General features: G+C 38.0%; 1 protein-coding gene across 9 annotated transcripts in view; it reads left to right on the forward strand.

The window, feature by feature from the left end:
* BICD1 (BICD cargo adaptor 1) overlaps window positions 1-18,043 on the forward strand; it is a 320,755-nt gene that overhangs the window by 291,050 nt on the left and 11,662 nt on the right. Inside the window, exons 8-9 of one of the 9 annotated variants that reach the window (XM_077469306.1) lie at window positions 8,793-9,156; window positions 12,453-15,815. The exons of 2 other annotated variants lie outside the window; for them this stretch is intronic. In XM_077469306.1, the coding sequence (XP_077325432.1) occupies window positions 8,793-9,156; window positions 12,453-12,487 (399 nt within the window). In that variant the 3' untranslated portion in view covers window positions 12,488-15,815. 6 more of the 9 variants (XM_077469305.1, XM_077469304.1, XM_077469303.1 and 3 more) reach the window with 6 other exon arrangements.

Below are 18,043 nucleotides of genomic sequence, written 5' to 3' on the forward strand. Positions count from 1 at the left end.
CCGACTTAGTCCGTAGAGTTCAATATTGAGTTGGCCCACCCTTTGCAGCTATAACAGCTTCAACTCTTCTGGGAAGGCTGTCCACAAGGTTTAGGAGTGTGTCTATGGAAATGTTTGACCATTCTTCCATTTGTGAGGTCAGCCACTGATGGACGAGAAGGCCTGGCTCACATTCTCCACTCTATTTAATTTCTAAGGTGTTCTATCAGGTTGAGGTCAGGACTCTGTGAAGGGCAGTCAAGTTCTTACCCCCCCCCCAAACTCGCTCATGGACCTTGCTTTATACACTGGTCCAAATCATTTGGCAGAGGGGGGATTATGGTGTGGGGTTGTTTTTCAGAGGTGGGGTTTGGCCCCTTAGTTCCAGGGAAGGGAACTCTTAAGGCATCAGCATAAGAAGACATTTTGGGCAATTTCATGTTCACAATTTTGTGGGAACAGTTTGGGGCCCCTTCCTGTTCCAACATGACCACGCACTATTGCACAAGTGACAAACAAGGTCAATAAAGACATATATGAGTGAGTTTGGGGTGAAGGAAATTGACTCGCCTGCACAGAGTCCTGACCTCAACCTGATAGAACACCTTTGGGATGAATTCGAGCAGAGACTGCGAGACAGGCCTTCTCAGAAGAGTTGAAGCTGTTATAGCTACAAAGGGTGGGCCAGCTTAATATTAAACCCTACGGACTAAGAATGGGATGCCATTAAAGTGCATGTAAAGGCAGGTGTCCAAATATTTTTGGTAATATAGTGTATCTTGATAGATAATCAATGGCCATTCCATAATACTAATGCAAGAGGACTGTGGTGTCCAAGGTAGCACTATAAAAAGTGGAACTCAAAATACCAAATATTTTCGGCGCCAAATTCAAGAAGTAAAAAACACAGTATAGATACAGTATACTGTAATTTTACAGATTACAGTACTGTATCAAATAATTACACATCCCCTTTGTCCCTAGTGGTTTTTCCAGTGTCCTGCATGCAGTTCTATATTATAAATACTATTCTTTATGCCAGGAAACTGGAGATTGTCCATAGCAACCAAAAAAATGTCCATTTACATCAAAAGTGGTTATAGACCAGCTAGAAAACAGAGATAATAAATTAGAATCACTCGCAGAATTGAGCGATAGTAATTTGTGGGGAAATTCGTCATCAAACACTAAAAGTAATGACAGTGACAATTCTGCAACGCAGCACATTTCAGTGTTTTTGATTTGATTACATTATTGAATAATTTTTATTATTATAATATTATTATTTGTTATAATTATTTATAGTTATTTTATTAATATATATATATATATATATATATATATATATATATATATATATATATATATATATATATATATTATAATTTATGATTTCATATTTAAAATTTTATCATACCTGGGATGTCTATTAGACTCTTGTTTGGCTGGATTTAAGTGAATTATTTCGAAGAATTACAGGCCTACAATATAAAACACCAAATTTCCATGCAAAATAATGGTACCTCTTTCAGCACCTAAAATGTGAAATAATTATACCGCCAGTGAGGTTAAAAGACTTGCAGCTCTAATAATGCAGAAGGTTAGAATACCCCAGTTTTCTGGCACATGAATCTTACAAAACACGGTATCATTAAATCTGGGTCATGCCAACTGACGGAGCAGAAAACTTAAATTATAGACTACTTGACTTTGTAATCGGAGGCATCCATAGAGGAATTCTTCAGTGTCACCATCTTAAATGAATGCACAGGTGACAAGAATGCAAGTTTTCTTTATAAAAATGGAAGAGCCACCTGCATCCAAGCCTCAGGGAATGTTACTTATTCAAGATAACTGAAAAGAGCAATGATACCAGAGAGAAATCGAGCCTGAAAACAGCTTTTCAATTCAGAATCTTCATCTTTTAGATGTTCAATAAAACAAGCTATTATAAAAAGGATTGTGTGAAGCTTACTTCAAGTTCAAGGAGCCAATGGAACTATGTGCCAAAACATCAGCCTCAGATTCTGTATATCTTCTAGATAAGTTAGAACTTCAACAGAAGGACTATGGTGCAATTGCTGTTTAGAGATGCTGCAGAATTTATCGTAAAATACTTTTTTATTGCAGGGCTCCAATCTAAAGATTGCCTTTGAAAGGAGAATTAATAGAGAATGAATGAATGAATGAAATATTTGTATAGCGCACAACGCGAACTAAATCGTCTCAAGGTCATGTGACCTTTAAATATTTCCTACTGTAGTTCATATTATTATTATTTCCCAAAAAAGTAATAATGTAATTTTTTTCTCAAAGTCTTATGTAATTCCCAGATATTCCACATAAAATGTAAGTTGACAATGGAAACTTAATTTCAAATCATAAGCTTTAAAAATATTGTCGATAATTTTAGTTTTTTTTATCAACATAAAATATTTAAAGCAATGTTTTTGCACATTCTGGTGTAGAACCATTTCAGGATGAGTCATGTAGCCTCAATCAAGCAGGAGCTACTCACTGAACATCTACGTCAACGGAATATCATTTCTGGCAAAAGTATAAGAATTCTGAAGATAACACCATGGGAAAATTGAAGAAAACATTCTCTGGTGCTTGATTTGACACGTATTGAAAATAAACCACAATAATGAGGACAAGTTAACCTGCAAAAGAAGTTATAAATCTTTTTGGCAGTGTCTCTCGCAAACATTTTAGTCTACTTAAAAAAACATTTTCAAGATTAAATAAAAAAAAATACTTGAGATTCTTGGTTTTATTTAAGTTAGTCTTTTTCTAATGCTATACATTCATCTTTGTATTTAGAAACTTACAGTAGAGGTAGATAGTTTATATTCCATTCTCTAACAAAATATGTAATTGCATAGTCCTTTATGAAATTTTACATTTCACGCTTTCTGATATCTTTTTATGGCCAAATCTTTGTTTTTTTCAGTTTTCATTACTTATTTCATAGCTTTTTAAATTACATATTGTATGTTACATTAAATAAGACAATTTAGGCAGTTTTATAGAAATTTATACTTTTTATTTGTATCAAGCTTGACTGTTATCTATACTTATAAAAAGCATTCAGTCTGGGAACTGAATCACTGCTGATAAAACTGCAGTCTACAGGTTAGCTGCACCTGTAACTGGGTGAGAATTGTGTATCTAATTTTAAGTACAAAAATGTAATTAATAAATATATAACAGCTTACTAGTCCTTACATGTGATGGCTGCGTTAGTTTTCTTTATTTACACCGTTTGATCCTGTTAGTAATACACTTTCTGTCCTCTGGATGACATGCTCACTCACCATACTGTATCTATGGAGAAGTAGCATTGTCACCCTAGGACAGGAAGTGTGTTAGGAGTGTAAGTCCCATCTCCTTTTTCCTAACATTAGAGACAGTATTCTGAAGTGCACAGAGAGAGCTGTAAACAATGTAAATTAATAAATTTGCAGTAGAGGCAAAGAGCACAGGAAGTTATCAACTCACAAGATTTCTGGCAGCATCAACATTTAATGTTTCCACTTGTCGAAAAGATATATAACATTTCAATGGTATACTTAGCAGACCAAAACAGAGCAAATAAGAAAAGTTAATTGTTAGGCTTTACATACATTTTTAAATTGTGAAAAATGTGAACATTGGCTCAGTTAAAAAAATTACTGCCTGTACTGGATTTGAAGGGTTTGGATGACTGCTAGCCATTGGAAATATGCCACTGATTTAACCTCTTATTCGTGGCTCAGATGTAATTTAGTTCAGATGTTTAGAAGCCCATTGCACAGAACATCTTATAGTCTGCCCAAATTTCTAATTTGTTTATTATACTAAAACATTTTTTCTTTAGAGCGTAATTTAGTATTTGCTTACTAAATATGTGTAACTGGTAAAACTGACTTTTCCTGCACAGCTTTTAGTATACGGTAACTATAGCTAAATGTGATGCAAAGTGGTTGATCTACCAAAACTGAAGAGTGCAAAGTCTGGTGCAGCTCTGCGCAGAAACCAGCTTCCAGGTTTATTTGTCAAAGTTTAACTGAACAAGCTGAAGTTAGAAACTGATTGGTTATCATGCACAGCTGCATTAGATATTGCACTCTCCAGTTTTAGTAAATTAACACCAAAGTGTGCACAGTTTACACCTCAATGTCTGCCATTTTGTAGTCTTAACATCTAAAAATGTATGAGAATGCAGTCATTGGGAACCAGACAGATACTTCAGCTAATTACTTGCATTCACATGAATATTAGTCATAGGAACATTAGGCTTTATATTTATTAAGCAGACTTCACTTCAAGTGGAAGGTGTATTGTTTTTTTTTTTAACACAGTGGGGGTTATTTATGAAAGATAAATCCACTTTGCACTGAAAGTGCACTTGGAAGAGCAGTCACTGTAAATCTAAGCCCTTGTACACACGATCGGAGATTCCAACGCAATGTGTCCGATCGGACCGTTTTGTCGGATATTCCGACTGTGTGTGGTCTACATCGGACTGTTTCCGTCGGAGTATCCGACGGACCAAGTTTTCCAACTTGTTGGTAAAATTTTCCGACAAAATGCTCCGATCGGACATACTCCGATCATGTATAGAGAATTCCGATCGGACAAAGTGCCACGCATGCTCAGATCAAATTCCTACACCAAAGCTATTGGCTACTAGCGCAAACGTAGTCCCGTCGTAACAAAATAACGTCATCACGTCGGATTTTCCTACAACTTTGTCCAACCATGTGTATGCAACAGTTTCGGACAAAATCCGTCAGACAAAATCTGACGGATTTGGTTGTCGGAATCTCCGTGTGTACAAGGGCTAAGGGGTAGATCTGAAATGAGTGGAAGCTCTGCTGATTTTATCATCCAATCGTGTGGAAGCTAAAATGCTGGTTTTTTTTTTCCTTGCATATCACCCTTGAATCTACAGTGACTTTATTTCCAAGTGCACTTGCAGTGCAAAGTGGATTTGCCTTTAGTAAATAAACCCCAGTATAATGTGGCATGTGTAAACTATATAATCAAATGTCAGTTATCTAGAACTTAACATTGTACTAGTGAATTGTTATGGTTGACACTACTAGCTCAATCAAAGTTAGTCTGTTATAGCCATCAGTGATCTAAATGGGAATACAATATGAAAATAAGTCATAGCTGATCTTGATACATAGTAGTCATGAGATTTTGCTGAAAAGCTATGAAAATATTTTTAATGGACCAATGCATAAAACATATCCTGTAGTTATGAGGCGCTAAATACATTATAATAAATATATTTGAGTATCCCCAAGACCTGAAAATCAATACAAATGTAGTCATTGGCAATACCTTTTAATAGGAGGGCAAGCCCTATGAAACCATTTTTTTTCTTAACTAGATATTTGAATTCTCAGATTAGAATATCTGCTGTCAAAGCAGACAAAAGGTATACGGTGAGCAAGTGTTCCTCTTGGGAACAAATGTGCTAAAACATTTTTTACTAGTCTTTAAATGTAGGGCATTAGCCAATAACATTTTGTTCCACAATGTGAATATAGATCAGGGGTAAGCAACCCCTGGCACGCCAAGCCTCTTTTGCCAGCACTCCGCTCCCTCCCCATCAGCAGAGCAACGCAGGCAAGTGTCAATGAGACATTAATACATTCGAATTTCAGAATTCCCCATGCCGCACCTACACTGAGGGGGAGGCACTGTGCCCCCACACATTGTAATAGATGGCAAACATTGTTTGGTTCTCTAACTTTGCTGTATCTGCGATCGTCAGCTTTTATGATAGTGGAAGAGATTGCGTGCAGTTCTGATGTGGGGGGGGGGGGGGTGGTCCCTGTTTCCAGGAGGAGGAGGACTGTCGTGGCCATTGCTAAAGCCAATCACAATCCTGCTAGCCCTGTCCACCATCTGGAGGAAGATGACTCCCTTGGTTGCCAGTACCAATCTCACAAAGAAGGGTTTTCACTGTGATTGAGAAAACCACAATCAGGTGACAGTTTGTGGAATTACTGTTGAGCTTCTGGGAACTTTGTTGAAATTATTCCTGAACCTTTGTGTCACTTACTACTGAATCCCTGCACTCTGTGTCCCTTTAAGCCACAGCCAGTATTCAGCGCAATGAAAATCACACCCAACCACTTTTTCTCAGCTGCGGGGGTCCAACTTATGATCCTGCACACAAGCCCACTGCTTTCAGAAAATGCCCCTGACCTGAGCTCATCATTGCGCATCCATTCCAGATGCTTGTATGTGACATCACATACATCACATACAAGCACATGGGCTGAATGCGAGAGGTAGATCAGCAGGATGAGTGTGCCAGGACAGATAGATGTGTCTCATCTCTGCTTCCTTTCACCACTCTGCATATCACACATATCATTGATTAGAAGAGGGTACAGCGGTGGAGCAGATGAGCAGGAGGGTACAGCGGTGGGGAAAATGAGCACGAGGGGTTCAGAGGTGGAACAGAAGTGCAGGAGGGTACAGCGGGGGGGGCAGATGTGCAGGGAGGTACAGTGGTGAAAGAGATGAGAAGGGGGTTCAGCAGTGGGACAGAAGAGCAGGGGGGTACAGTGATGGGCCAGATGAGCAGGGGTTTCAGTGTTGGGCCAGATGAGCAGGGGGTTCAGTGTTGGATCAGATGAGCAGGGGGGTAGAGCAGTGGGGCAGATGTGAAAAGAGGTGTATTGATGGGGCAGATGAGTAGGGGGTTACAGCGGTGGGGCAAGAGAGCAGGGGGAACAGTGGTGGGGCAGGAGAGCAGGGGGAACAGAGGTAGGGCAGAAGAGCAGGGTGGTACAGAGGTGAAACAGACGTGCTGGAGGTACATTGGTGGGGCAGGTCAGAAAGCGGGTTACAGTGGTGCGTCAGATGAGCAGATGGGTTCAGTGTTAGAACAGTGGTGGGGGTACAGTGATGGGGCAGATGCGTGAGGGGTTACAGTGGTGGAACACATGAGCAGTGGGGTTCATTGTGGGGCCAGATGAGAAAGGAGGTACAAAGGTGGGACAGGTGAGCATGGGGTTACAGTGGTGGGGCAGAGGAGCAGGGGGTACTGAGGTGGGGGAGATGTGCAGAGGGGTGCAGAGGAGAAAGGAGGTATATCAGTGTACACACATGAGCAGAGGGTTACAGTGGTGGGGCAGAAGAACAGGGGGAACATAGGTGGGACAGATGTGCAGGAGGTACAGTTGTGGGGCAGATGAGAAAGGGGGTTACAGTGGTGGGGCAGATGAGCAGATAAGTTCAGTGTTAGGACAGATGAGAACATGGTTCAGTGGTGGAGCAGATGTGCATGGAGGTACAGTGTTGGGGCATATGAGAAAGGGGGAACATTGGTGGGGCAGATGAGCAGGGGTTACAGTGGTGGGACAGAAGAGCAGGGTGGAACAATGGTGGGGCAGATGTACAAGGGGTTACAGTGGTGGGGCAGATGAGCCGGGTGGTACAGTGGTGGGACAGATGTATAGGGGGTTACAGTGGCGGGGCAGATGAACAGGGGGGTTCAGTGTTGGGGCAAAAAAACAGTGGGGCAGATGTGAAAGGAAGTGTATTGGTGGGGCAGATGACTAGGGGGTTACAGTGGTGGGGCAAATGAGCAGGGGATACAGTGGTGGGGCAGATGTGCAGGGTAGTACAGTGGTGGGGGAGATGTACAGTCGTGGGGCAGGTGTGCAGGGGGTTACAGTGGTGGGACAATGAATTGGGCCTCATCTGAGGTGTGGAGTTGCAGGAATTGGGGCTGAACTGAGACGCGAGAGTGCAGAATGTTAAAGGGGTTGTAAACCCTTGTGTTTTTTCACCTTAATGCATCCTATGCATTAAGGTGAAAAAAAACTTCTGCCAGCCCCCTAGCCCCCCCCCCCCCCCCCCGTTTTACTCACCTGAGCCCTTAGGTTTCCACGGTGGAGACATACTCTTCCTCTCTGCCTGGGGTTCTCAGCTCTTGATTGGATAGATTGATAGCCATTGGCTCCCGCTGCTGTCAATCAAATCCAATGACTTGGGCGATGGGGGGCTGGGCCGAGTCCGGCATTCTGTGTTTATAGAAGCAAATGCTGGACTCAGGAGCATGCCCGCAAGGTAACCCTCAGGGAGAGTGATTCTCCCAGGGGGTTAACCAATGCGAGGAGGAGCTGCGAGAGCCGCCGGGACCCCAGAAGAGGAGGATCAGGGCCACACTGTGCAAAGCGAACTGCGCAGTGGAGGTATGTTATTTTTATTTTTTTAAATGAAGGTTTACAATCACTTTCATTTCTCACTACTAAAGTAGTTTACAGCATTTACTTATAAAAAAATCCTGATTTTGTGATTGAGAGTGTGAAGTTGACATTTTTTTGTTAAAAATCGGCACGCTCAATTTCCTTTAAAACATTTTTCAGCACACTATGCTCAAAAGGTTGCCTACCCCTGATATAGACCTACAATAACCACAGATAAAAAAAAGAAAAAATATCTGCAAAAATGATATTCCGCAGGAGATCAGTGAAAGGTTATAGTAATCATTTAGATAAATATTACACTAAAACAGCCAAAGAGCATATAATTGTATTTAAATAACAAATGTTAAGCTCCCAAAAAATTCCAAGTCCTGTTTATGAGTGGAAGCACATAGTGGTCCATGGCCACCTGGCAGTATATTAGGCTTTCCTATATTAAAGTAGAAATTCACATGTACACTTAACTAAAATTAAGCTAAACGATCAGAGGGCAAAGAAAAACACCAGTGTTTCCAAGCATCAGGTAGCAACAGCTAAGCTCTGAACACATCGTCCATCCACCAACCCCAGGTAACACGTTTGCTGTCTTTGCAGCAGTTCCCAGCTCCAGTTGGCAGGAACCCGCTTCACACCTATTGCAGCAAGCTTCCGTTCCAAGCATCACAGGACAGGCCACCACTCAGGGTTCCAACAGCTTCATCATCAGCCAACTCCAGCCCAGAGAAGTCCTCTACACTCCTCTTGCACCAGCTATCAGCCTCAAGGAGCACTGGACAGCTTAATACACAATGCTTCTCTTCATCTTACAGCCAAAGCTTTCCTTACAGTGAGGAATCTTCTATCTCCCGGCAACAAAGGAACCTCTTCGGTTTTACAGCTTCATCATCGACACCATCTTCACCCAGAACCAGAGATGCTTACTCTCTTTCTGCCACTTCTCTTTGTACCAGGCAAAAAGGTAACAGCTCCCTTCTCGCTGCATCATCTCCCAGACACATGCAGCATCTCCAGACTAACTATCCATTAATTGAATCAAGGCTTCAGGCAACCCGGGTACTCTCTCCAAGGCTTCTGTCTTACCCTAGTTACACAGAACACATTGCCCTCAGTGAATCATTGCTTAGTCCAGAGTCAAATCAGTAAGTTAAATAAAATAAAAAACAATTATATACATATCTTGGTTTTACTGGTTACTGGCAGATGAGTCAACCGTAACAATCAACCTTAAAATACTGGGGTAGAAACATACTAATGTTGGTGGATGTTCTGTGCAATTGACCTTCACATTCTATATAACATGCAGGAATCAAAGTTTGAAGAACAAAGAGTATAGGAAGTATAGAACATTGCACAAGTTTAGGGTTCAGCTTTATTCTGGAGAAGAGCTCAGAGCACGGGGTTTCAGGAGGAATGTTAGACATGATGGCAATTTGATGGAAGTTTGTTTTATAACACAAATATAAAGCACAGTTTGAATAGTCCTGTTTTTAATGTGTTGGTTTTCCAAGGTGGCCTTTCTTTACTAATCACTAACAATGTATGGAGTAACAATGGGTGCTTTGGTGCTGTAATGCTGTGACTAACAGTATGTTTTGCAGGAAGAAGTCATTATTTTTAAAACTGTTAGAAGGTCATGATTTGTTTCATTGAAAGAGTTTTAGCATGAAGAAACACTGGGACTTCTCTACAGCCTAGAACATTTTTTATGACAAAAGATAAGTGTTGTTTTGGCTTTTTTCTGCTTGACTAGGCAGAGGTATAGTATGGGTATGTGAATATGGACCAATGCCAACATCATTATTTGAGGCCTCTTAATGACTATTAATAGTGATGTGATGCCTCATTTTTACACTTATCAACATTATTAAATTTCCTGTATAATATCTAGCCACCCTACCAGAATGTATCCTTATTTGTAAGCACAATGACATTCTGTTTTCCTTCTCAATATTTACTGACGGCTGTTCTCATGTAAGACCTAAGCCAATTCAGCTAGGCAACCTAATGTGTTGAAAACACAACTACTCAGGCTGACCAATGGATTCTGTAGGCTTGTGATTGACTCAATTTTCTATTGATAGATCTGAATTGCTTGTTTCCATCTTTGGGTAAACAATGTTCAGTAAAAAAAAAAGACTTGCACTGTTTTAGACTAACACTAATGCTAAATAAAATAATTTAATAACTGTATATATAGAGCATATAAATTGCACATATATGAAGGAAATGTATTTTCAGGGTCTAACCTCAATGACGCTAAGACTGTTAGTAAAATTGTGTACACTTATTTTATGCAAAATCCTTTACAGTTGTCTGTGTTTCATGTTATAATTTTAATTAAAAAAAAATAAAAATACAACAACCTTTGCATACATATATAGTATTGCTAGTTTCCTTTTGTAGGTGACTTTAATGATATTTTTGTTTATGTGGTATAGTGGAAATCTTAGGTTTTATGGAGCAAGGCAAAAAGATTTACTTTTTTGGACTTAAATGTTGCCAATATTGGTTTAAGTCCTTAATAACTAATATTCACATTCCATAAGACCAAGTTAATTACAGAAGAACAAAAAAAACAGGATGCAACAACAGTGAAAAAAAAAATTGTTCAGCAAATCATTACAATTGTCATTTTAAGGAGATGTCTATTTATTTTTCACAATATGCGGCATCTCAATAAAAGGGGTCAACGAAAAAGTATTATAATTATCTGTTTGTTCTGTGACATAAAGAATGAAATGCACTATTTATGACTTTTAGGTAAGGAGACACATGTTTTAAGTGTATGAAATGTACAATATGGATGTAGAGCAGGCACCTTCTACATTTTCCAGATTGCTTTCAAAGTGATTAAGCTCTATGATCTTCAAATGGTCTGTCAACATAGGTTTTGACTTCTGCTCCATCATAAGGCTAAAAAGCCTCTACTCTGGAGCCAAGTGCTGCCCTGAAATCAACAATGCTGAAGCCTCAGCGGACAGTAGAGGCTTTGGCATTGAACTGTTGCATGCTAGGTTAGGGGAATGGCTTGGCTTAGGATCTGGGGCATGGGTGTTCAAAATGTGGCCTTCCAGCTGTTGCAAAAAGTCCCATCAAGCCTCTGCCTTAGGGAAAATTACACAATTACATTTAAAAATATGTGCCCCATTTTTAATAAGTCACCAGTCTTTTTTTTTAGGATGTAACATCCTTTCCTGTGAGAAAAGCAGACTCTTGGTTGAGTCATTTTACTTATTATTTAGCAAAATTATTCAAATCATAATCAAGTGAAGAAGTATATATAGATATTTTTTAAATGTATGCATTATACAAATGGATTATGAATGAATAATAATCAGCAACAGTTTTTTTTTAGGAACACAGATAAAAAATATTCCTGTGCTTTGGGGAAGTAAAGTTTAAGTACCACTAAACATGTCATATGACTTAATTTAAAAAATAATGAAAGATTATTGAAATATAGCAGGGGCAACAATACCAAATAAGCATGATATGTTTTAAGGCTTCCAATTTGTGAAAGTTATTCCAGTGTTTTTTGTTTTTAAATTTGCATGCAGAGACAAGTAAAAAAAAAGATATGTAACGTCACTGCCTCCTGCTTCACTGTGTCAAATTGTTTTAATGTTTTCTCAAAGATAATAGGCTTACCAACAATATCTTTGCAACTAACTGTATAATAAAGGGGCAGGCCTTTCTGGCTTAAAATTATGTTTTATTTAAAAGGGCAGTGATGTTTTATTTTCTGTTACCATTTTTGTTATATTTTTCTATTTTTTTAACATGTACCATCTTAAAAACTGTTATTGCATGATTAATGAAACAAAATCATACAACATTTTTGCAATAAATTGGAAAATTATTGTATCTATCTATCGATATAGATAGATAGTAAGAGCATGTTCCCTTATTTACATTTAATCTAAAAACAGAATTGACCTAATTTTCAGTTTAAAATGTGCTGTAGATCTTTTGAGGTTATACTAGGACTGCCCCTTTAAAAAATTTGAAATTTTGTTTTTCTTTCCTTATTTTAATTTTCAGCTTTGAACGTGGAATTGCTCAGTTTGAGCCATTCTGAAATTATGATTGATTACCCTTTTTTTTCAATATTGGCCTACTGTTTGCCTTTAAAGCAAGAATTGGAATTACACAAGAACTTTGAAGCAGCAGCTGTGATAATGGGCTCTTGCCAGTGATTACAAAAATAAATAGCCCCCAAATGCCTGGTAACTTACTACAGGAATTTCATTTCAGCTGCCTGTCTCCTGGATCTGTTCTCCAGAACGTAAAAGAGGGCAGGAGGAACAGTGACCATCACGAAGAGGTGTTGTAAAGACTGATGACTGAATTAGGTCATATTTTTTAATAATTTTAAAGGCGCTCTCTATTGGTGACTTAAACATAAAATTGGTGCAATGGACACTTGAAAATATTTCATCATCACTCCTCTACTTCTTCAATTAGATGGTTCCTGACAGAAGACGTATATCAAAACTCCTTTTTCTCCCGCAATTGCAGCACATCAAACAATTCTTCCAGGCTTGGAAAAATGCAGTCAGTGGAGGCAGACAGTTTAGGAAAAAGCGCAGTAAATGTATATACAAGGGTCTCTGTATCAAAGCAAATTTAATTATCCTGACATATTTATATCTATATGCATGAAGAAAACCACATAAAATGGTCTTTTCTGACATGCATGTTAAGAGTATTATTCAATAGCACACACAAATTTGAAAATTAATAATTATGCACTCCTGAAAAAAATAGTTAAGGAACAAATGTTTCAGCCAATCCATTTCTGAACAAGAATTCAGATTTCAGAAAAAATCAACACTGATGTAAAACCAAGGAATTGCCAATATGGCATCTGCTATGGCAGATCCCATTTAAAATTTTAAAAAAAGAAAATGGCATCTGCTATGGCAGATCCAATTTAAATGTTTAAAAAAATAAAAATTATTGTATGTGAGAAATTTTCAATAAAGCTCCATTTAAGAAATGTGTAACACATTTTGGGGTTAATCCACAAAACTAGAATTTGCAATGAAAACAATTTTGAGGTAAACATTTTAAATAGGATAACAAGTTTGGTTGTGCATTGATACATAGACCCGGTAATATGTAGCACAAATTGTTATGCAGTTTAAGAAAAAGTTTGTGTGGAATTTCATTTCTTCTATCTAGCACACATTTATGGACTAAAGTAGAATAGATATTGTTGCTTTTTTTAACAATTTAAATGAGGCATGCGTGTACTCTTTAATGGCATTATCATTGTGCCAAGCAGTTTGCAAATATTTATTTATTTATTTTATTTACTCAATTTATTTAAATAGTGTATTACATTAATGAATATGGAAACTGTTTTTTTTTTTACTTTTAAACATATATTGCATCTTGTTCAAAACTAATTTGAATCCCATCTTTGTCCATAAATGGTGAGGAAGATAATAGTGAGAAAAATACAGTAATTTAGAGTTTCTTGGTGAATCTCACATGTACTGAACATTGACTATTTAACAAATATTCCTTTAAAAACATAATAAGCCTCTTCTGTGCCCCACTCTATGTTTTTTTCAAGTAGTTCCCAGCCTGATGTAGTTTATATTTTTTCCTGAGGCCCAACTTTGTTTAATTTTATATCTAAACTCCACCAAATGCCATTCCTCTGACCATGAGAGTGCTCTTATTAGCCTCACAGGGATACTGCTTGGACAGTGGAATGGCACTTGGAATGGCTTAGCCTTCATTTAGAGTAAATCATTATATTATTTTTTTTATACGTAGGACTTTGGCATTTAAAGCTTTAATTTGCTGCATCTGGTAAACTTTCTGGCATGAATGTAGGTACCTTTAAAGGAAAAAAAAAATCATCCTATCCTGTGTACTCCTGAAACACAAAACTAAGTGCAGGGATTTTTATAAAAAATATATTATGAATCTAATTGGATTTATGAAGTAAACACCACCTAGGGTGAAATTGATTTATTTTGCAAAGCAATCCCATAAATGTTTCAGGGTATACATCTAACAACTATGCAGTAAATGTGACCATTTTTAATGGACATTTGTGTGTGTGTGTGTATGTGTGTTTGTGTGTTCATGTGTTTATTTTGTTAAGACCTGCCACCAGTATTAGCTTGGATTCCATCAAGCTGCAGGTCTTTCTTGCCTCCTTAACTGATACCTACCAAAGACGAAAGTCAGCTACTGTTTCCCGATGCATTAGATGCACCTTCTCTGTTGCCTAAATGCTCTGGTTGTCTCAGCTGCCTCTTGGGTCGTCCTGACATATTGACACAATGTAGCTAGGTAGGACAAGTTGCTGATTTGTTATTTGCACCATGGAAATGGATATTATCTTGAATTTGATTTATAAGACATTACAGATAGGTAGAAAAAAATGTTCAAGTGTCCCACGTGTTTCTCTGGTGCTATTATATTACAGTGTCATAATACCTCATGGCCAGACATCAAGTGGTGTTTTTCCGGACAGGCAAAATTGGAAATGCTGTATATATTTTACAAGCTAGTAAAAACAAAACTGAATGCAACAAATACATTCAATTTTGGCAAGCCTCAACTGGCATTTTGCTCTTCCTTATAGCACTATCATTGCAATGTAAGTGTCACGCGAAACAAGAGCTCCTATAACCACCTCTCCAGCAGTCTGTGTGTCCTCTGTTTCCCATCTGGTCAAGTGCTGCAGCCTCCATCTGTCTTGGGGCATTCAGCGCTTCCAGAATTGAGGTGATGTCCTTTGCCATGTGGTTCCTTTCTCTGACTCTCTAAGTCTCCGCGGAGTCCTCTAGTCACACAGGGGTCAGAGTAACGAACCATGGTGGAGTATAAGAGTTCTTCTTTCGTATGACTCTTCATCTTGGTTTTCTGTAACCTTACAGGGTAGCTTTCAAAAAGATAACACGCTGCTAGGGAGGGGGTCAATTCACAGAAAATGCATAAGCATTCCCCAGCACTTAGTCCACAGCACTTAGCCAAAAAGGGCCCCAATGAATACCAGTTTATTAGTGTTTAAAATAGGTATCTCTTGCATATGTTTTGGAAGCATATTTTGAAGACAAAGGTGATGCTAAGATCTGCTCTATGGGAGCATTTTGGATTAAGCAGGTAAGGGTTAGAACCTGTGTTAGGTTTGTATTGATGTTAGGACAGGAAGGAACAAAAATCTCTCCAACAGGGTTAGAACTTTTGACAATTTTTTTTGTTGTCTATGCTTTCCTCGACATGAACACAAATTTCTCCAATGGGGTCATAACTACCTGACAGACCTGACCTCTTTATTCTTCCGCACTCTATCAAATCAAAAAAATTATAATAAAAATGGCTAGAGTTAGGCTTTAAGTGCAAGTGTATCTGGTGGTTACCACAGGTACAGCAATACATGACAGATCCAGACTCATTCAGATAGATGTCAACGTACATGATAGGAGAAACAACTTTCAGTGCACGAAAAATATGCCCATGTAGTCTTTTTGTCTGTATTTATGTGGAATGGTCTCAGATTCATTGTTTGTTCATTTTTTTAATTATTTGCTATTTCAAGGGGCCATACGGTCCATGTAATATATTAATAAATAAAAGGTGCATTTTTACATATTTTTGTTCTGATCTTTTAATAATCTTTTTATACTTTTTAATGTTTTAAAATATTGTTGTTACTTAGTTGTGTTGAACCTTTTTGTGTTTGTGTGGCTCAGGTGTTTTGGTTAATAGAATGTTGTGCCAAGTTTATGGGATAGTAGTTATAAAGCTCATCAAATTACTTTTAATTTTGCTGCACTTTGCCCTGTTGCACTGTTAAAGTGGATGGATATTGGCTTTTTATAAATGTTCTTTCATTTTAATGGTCAGGGATAAAATTTGAATGAAAATATTTTTTCTTTTCTTTGCTTCAGGCAAATATGAAATATTGCATAGCAGTATTTTGTACTCATATAGTGCTAAGAAAATCACATAAGTAATGTTGCAAATAAATATTAAAGTGCTACTAGCAGAAAACAATGTCCTTGTAGAGGTGAGCTGGAGCCCTGAAGTGCTACTCCAAATAGCACTCTGTGCAAATCTGGAAGTGTATAAAGTGACTTTAGTGATTCGTATTTATTATGCACTCTTATTTCCAGCCAGCAGGTGAAGTGTTAGGCTCCTGTTATGTGTTTTCACACTATTCTCCTCTAATCATTGTTTTACAAAGCTCAGTAGCTCAAGTTACATACACAAGCATTGACTCTTCTTCTTCATAAAACAACTCAGTAGAAAGTTTTATTCAGATACAGGGAGTGTAAAAGCAAACATACCTTGGCGTGATCTCTTTAGCAAAAATATATATTTCTATGAGACATAGGTATACCCTGTATTAAATTTTTATTTATGAAAATAAAATTGGAAATACATTTTAAAAACAAATATAAAACATCAGTTAAAAATAATACCGTAAAAAGGTAGGATAGTATTTATCAAATGCAGTCATTTTCCCATTTACAAAGTACTGTTTTTTTGTAAATGAGAACGTGTGAATGGGACCTGAAAGTGAAATTGGTGTGTAAGGCTTTGTCTTAAAAACATAGAAAGCTTTTATTTTTCTGCAACAGGGGTACATATTGGTACATAGAGGAGCTAATGTTAGAAAATAAAAAGTTGAAAAATCCTCCAAAAAAGGGAAAATAGGTTAATTTTGAAAATAACAAAAATAATGCTTACACCCATTTCACACTGAGGCGTTTTACAGGTGTTTTTGCATTAAAAAATGGCACCTGTAAAGCTCCTGTAAACTGTCTCCTCTGCAGCCCCAGTGTGAAAGCCCAAGTGCTGTCACACTGGGGTGGTGCGCTTGCAGGACAGGAAATAAAGTCCTGCAAGCCCCATCTTTGGGGCGGTGGGGGAGCGGTGAATACACCGCTCCTCCACTGCCCCTGCCCATTGAAATGAATGGGCAGCGCTATTAACTCTTTTCTCACCCACTAGCAAGGGTTAAAAGCACCCCACTAGTGGCCGAAAAAGCACCACCCCAGTGTGAAAGGGTCAAATTGTTTTTAAAAATCTTTTAAAAATCATGAAAAAAATATTCAGTAGCTCTATAATAAAAATAAAAGTCAATCAAATTATTCTCATCAATATTGTAATTTCAATGCTTTATAAAAAAAAAAGAAAAGTTACAAAGTCAAAATCCGTAAAACTTTTTTTGCAGCTTTTTTTTCCAGGCATTTTTTCAGGCGTTTTTCAACTAAAAGGTGCAGAGTGCTGCTGAAAAATGGATGGAGAGCTGCTGTTTGAGCAGAAAATGCGCAACAAAACACTTGAAAAAATGCTCAGAAAAGTTAATGTCATGCTCTTCAAGCATTTGCATTGAAGTCTAATTGGACAACAATTCTTAATTCTGCCTGAAAAGTAGTTCATGCTCTTTTTTGAGCAACGGGCATTTTGTTACAAGTGACAGGGTACTCAGATGTGAACAAGGGATATTGAAAACAATGGGTTTCTGCTTGTTGAGTGTTTTTGAGCTTTGAGCTTCAAGCTAGCGCCCTGTCATTTGTGGCAAAACACCTGTCGCTCAAAAAGTATATGAGCTACTTTTTCGTCACGACTTTTTTTTTAGCAACTTTTTAAGGTTTGATTGCGCGTTTTCTGCTCAAACAGCAGCTCTCTGCCCCTTTTTCAGCAGCACTCCACATCATAGTTTAAAAAATGCCTGAAAATTTAATTCTGCTCTAAATAAAAGCTCAAAAAAAAAAAAAAAGCTCTTGGAAAAAACGTTTGAAAACGCGACGCTTAAGTGTGAATGTAGCATTAAACGGGCTCCCAAATTACCCAGATAGCAAGTGTAGCGA

Source organism: Lithobates pipiens, unplaced genomic scaffold (genome assembly GCF_037356315.1).
Source record: "Lithobates pipiens isolate NorthernLeopardFrog02 unplaced genomic scaffold, aLitPip1_a1.2 Scaffold_8, whole genome shotgun sequence".
In the NCBI taxonomy this organism is placed as follows: domain Eukaryota; kingdom Metazoa; phylum Chordata; class Amphibia; order Anura; family Ranidae; genus Lithobates; species Lithobates pipiens.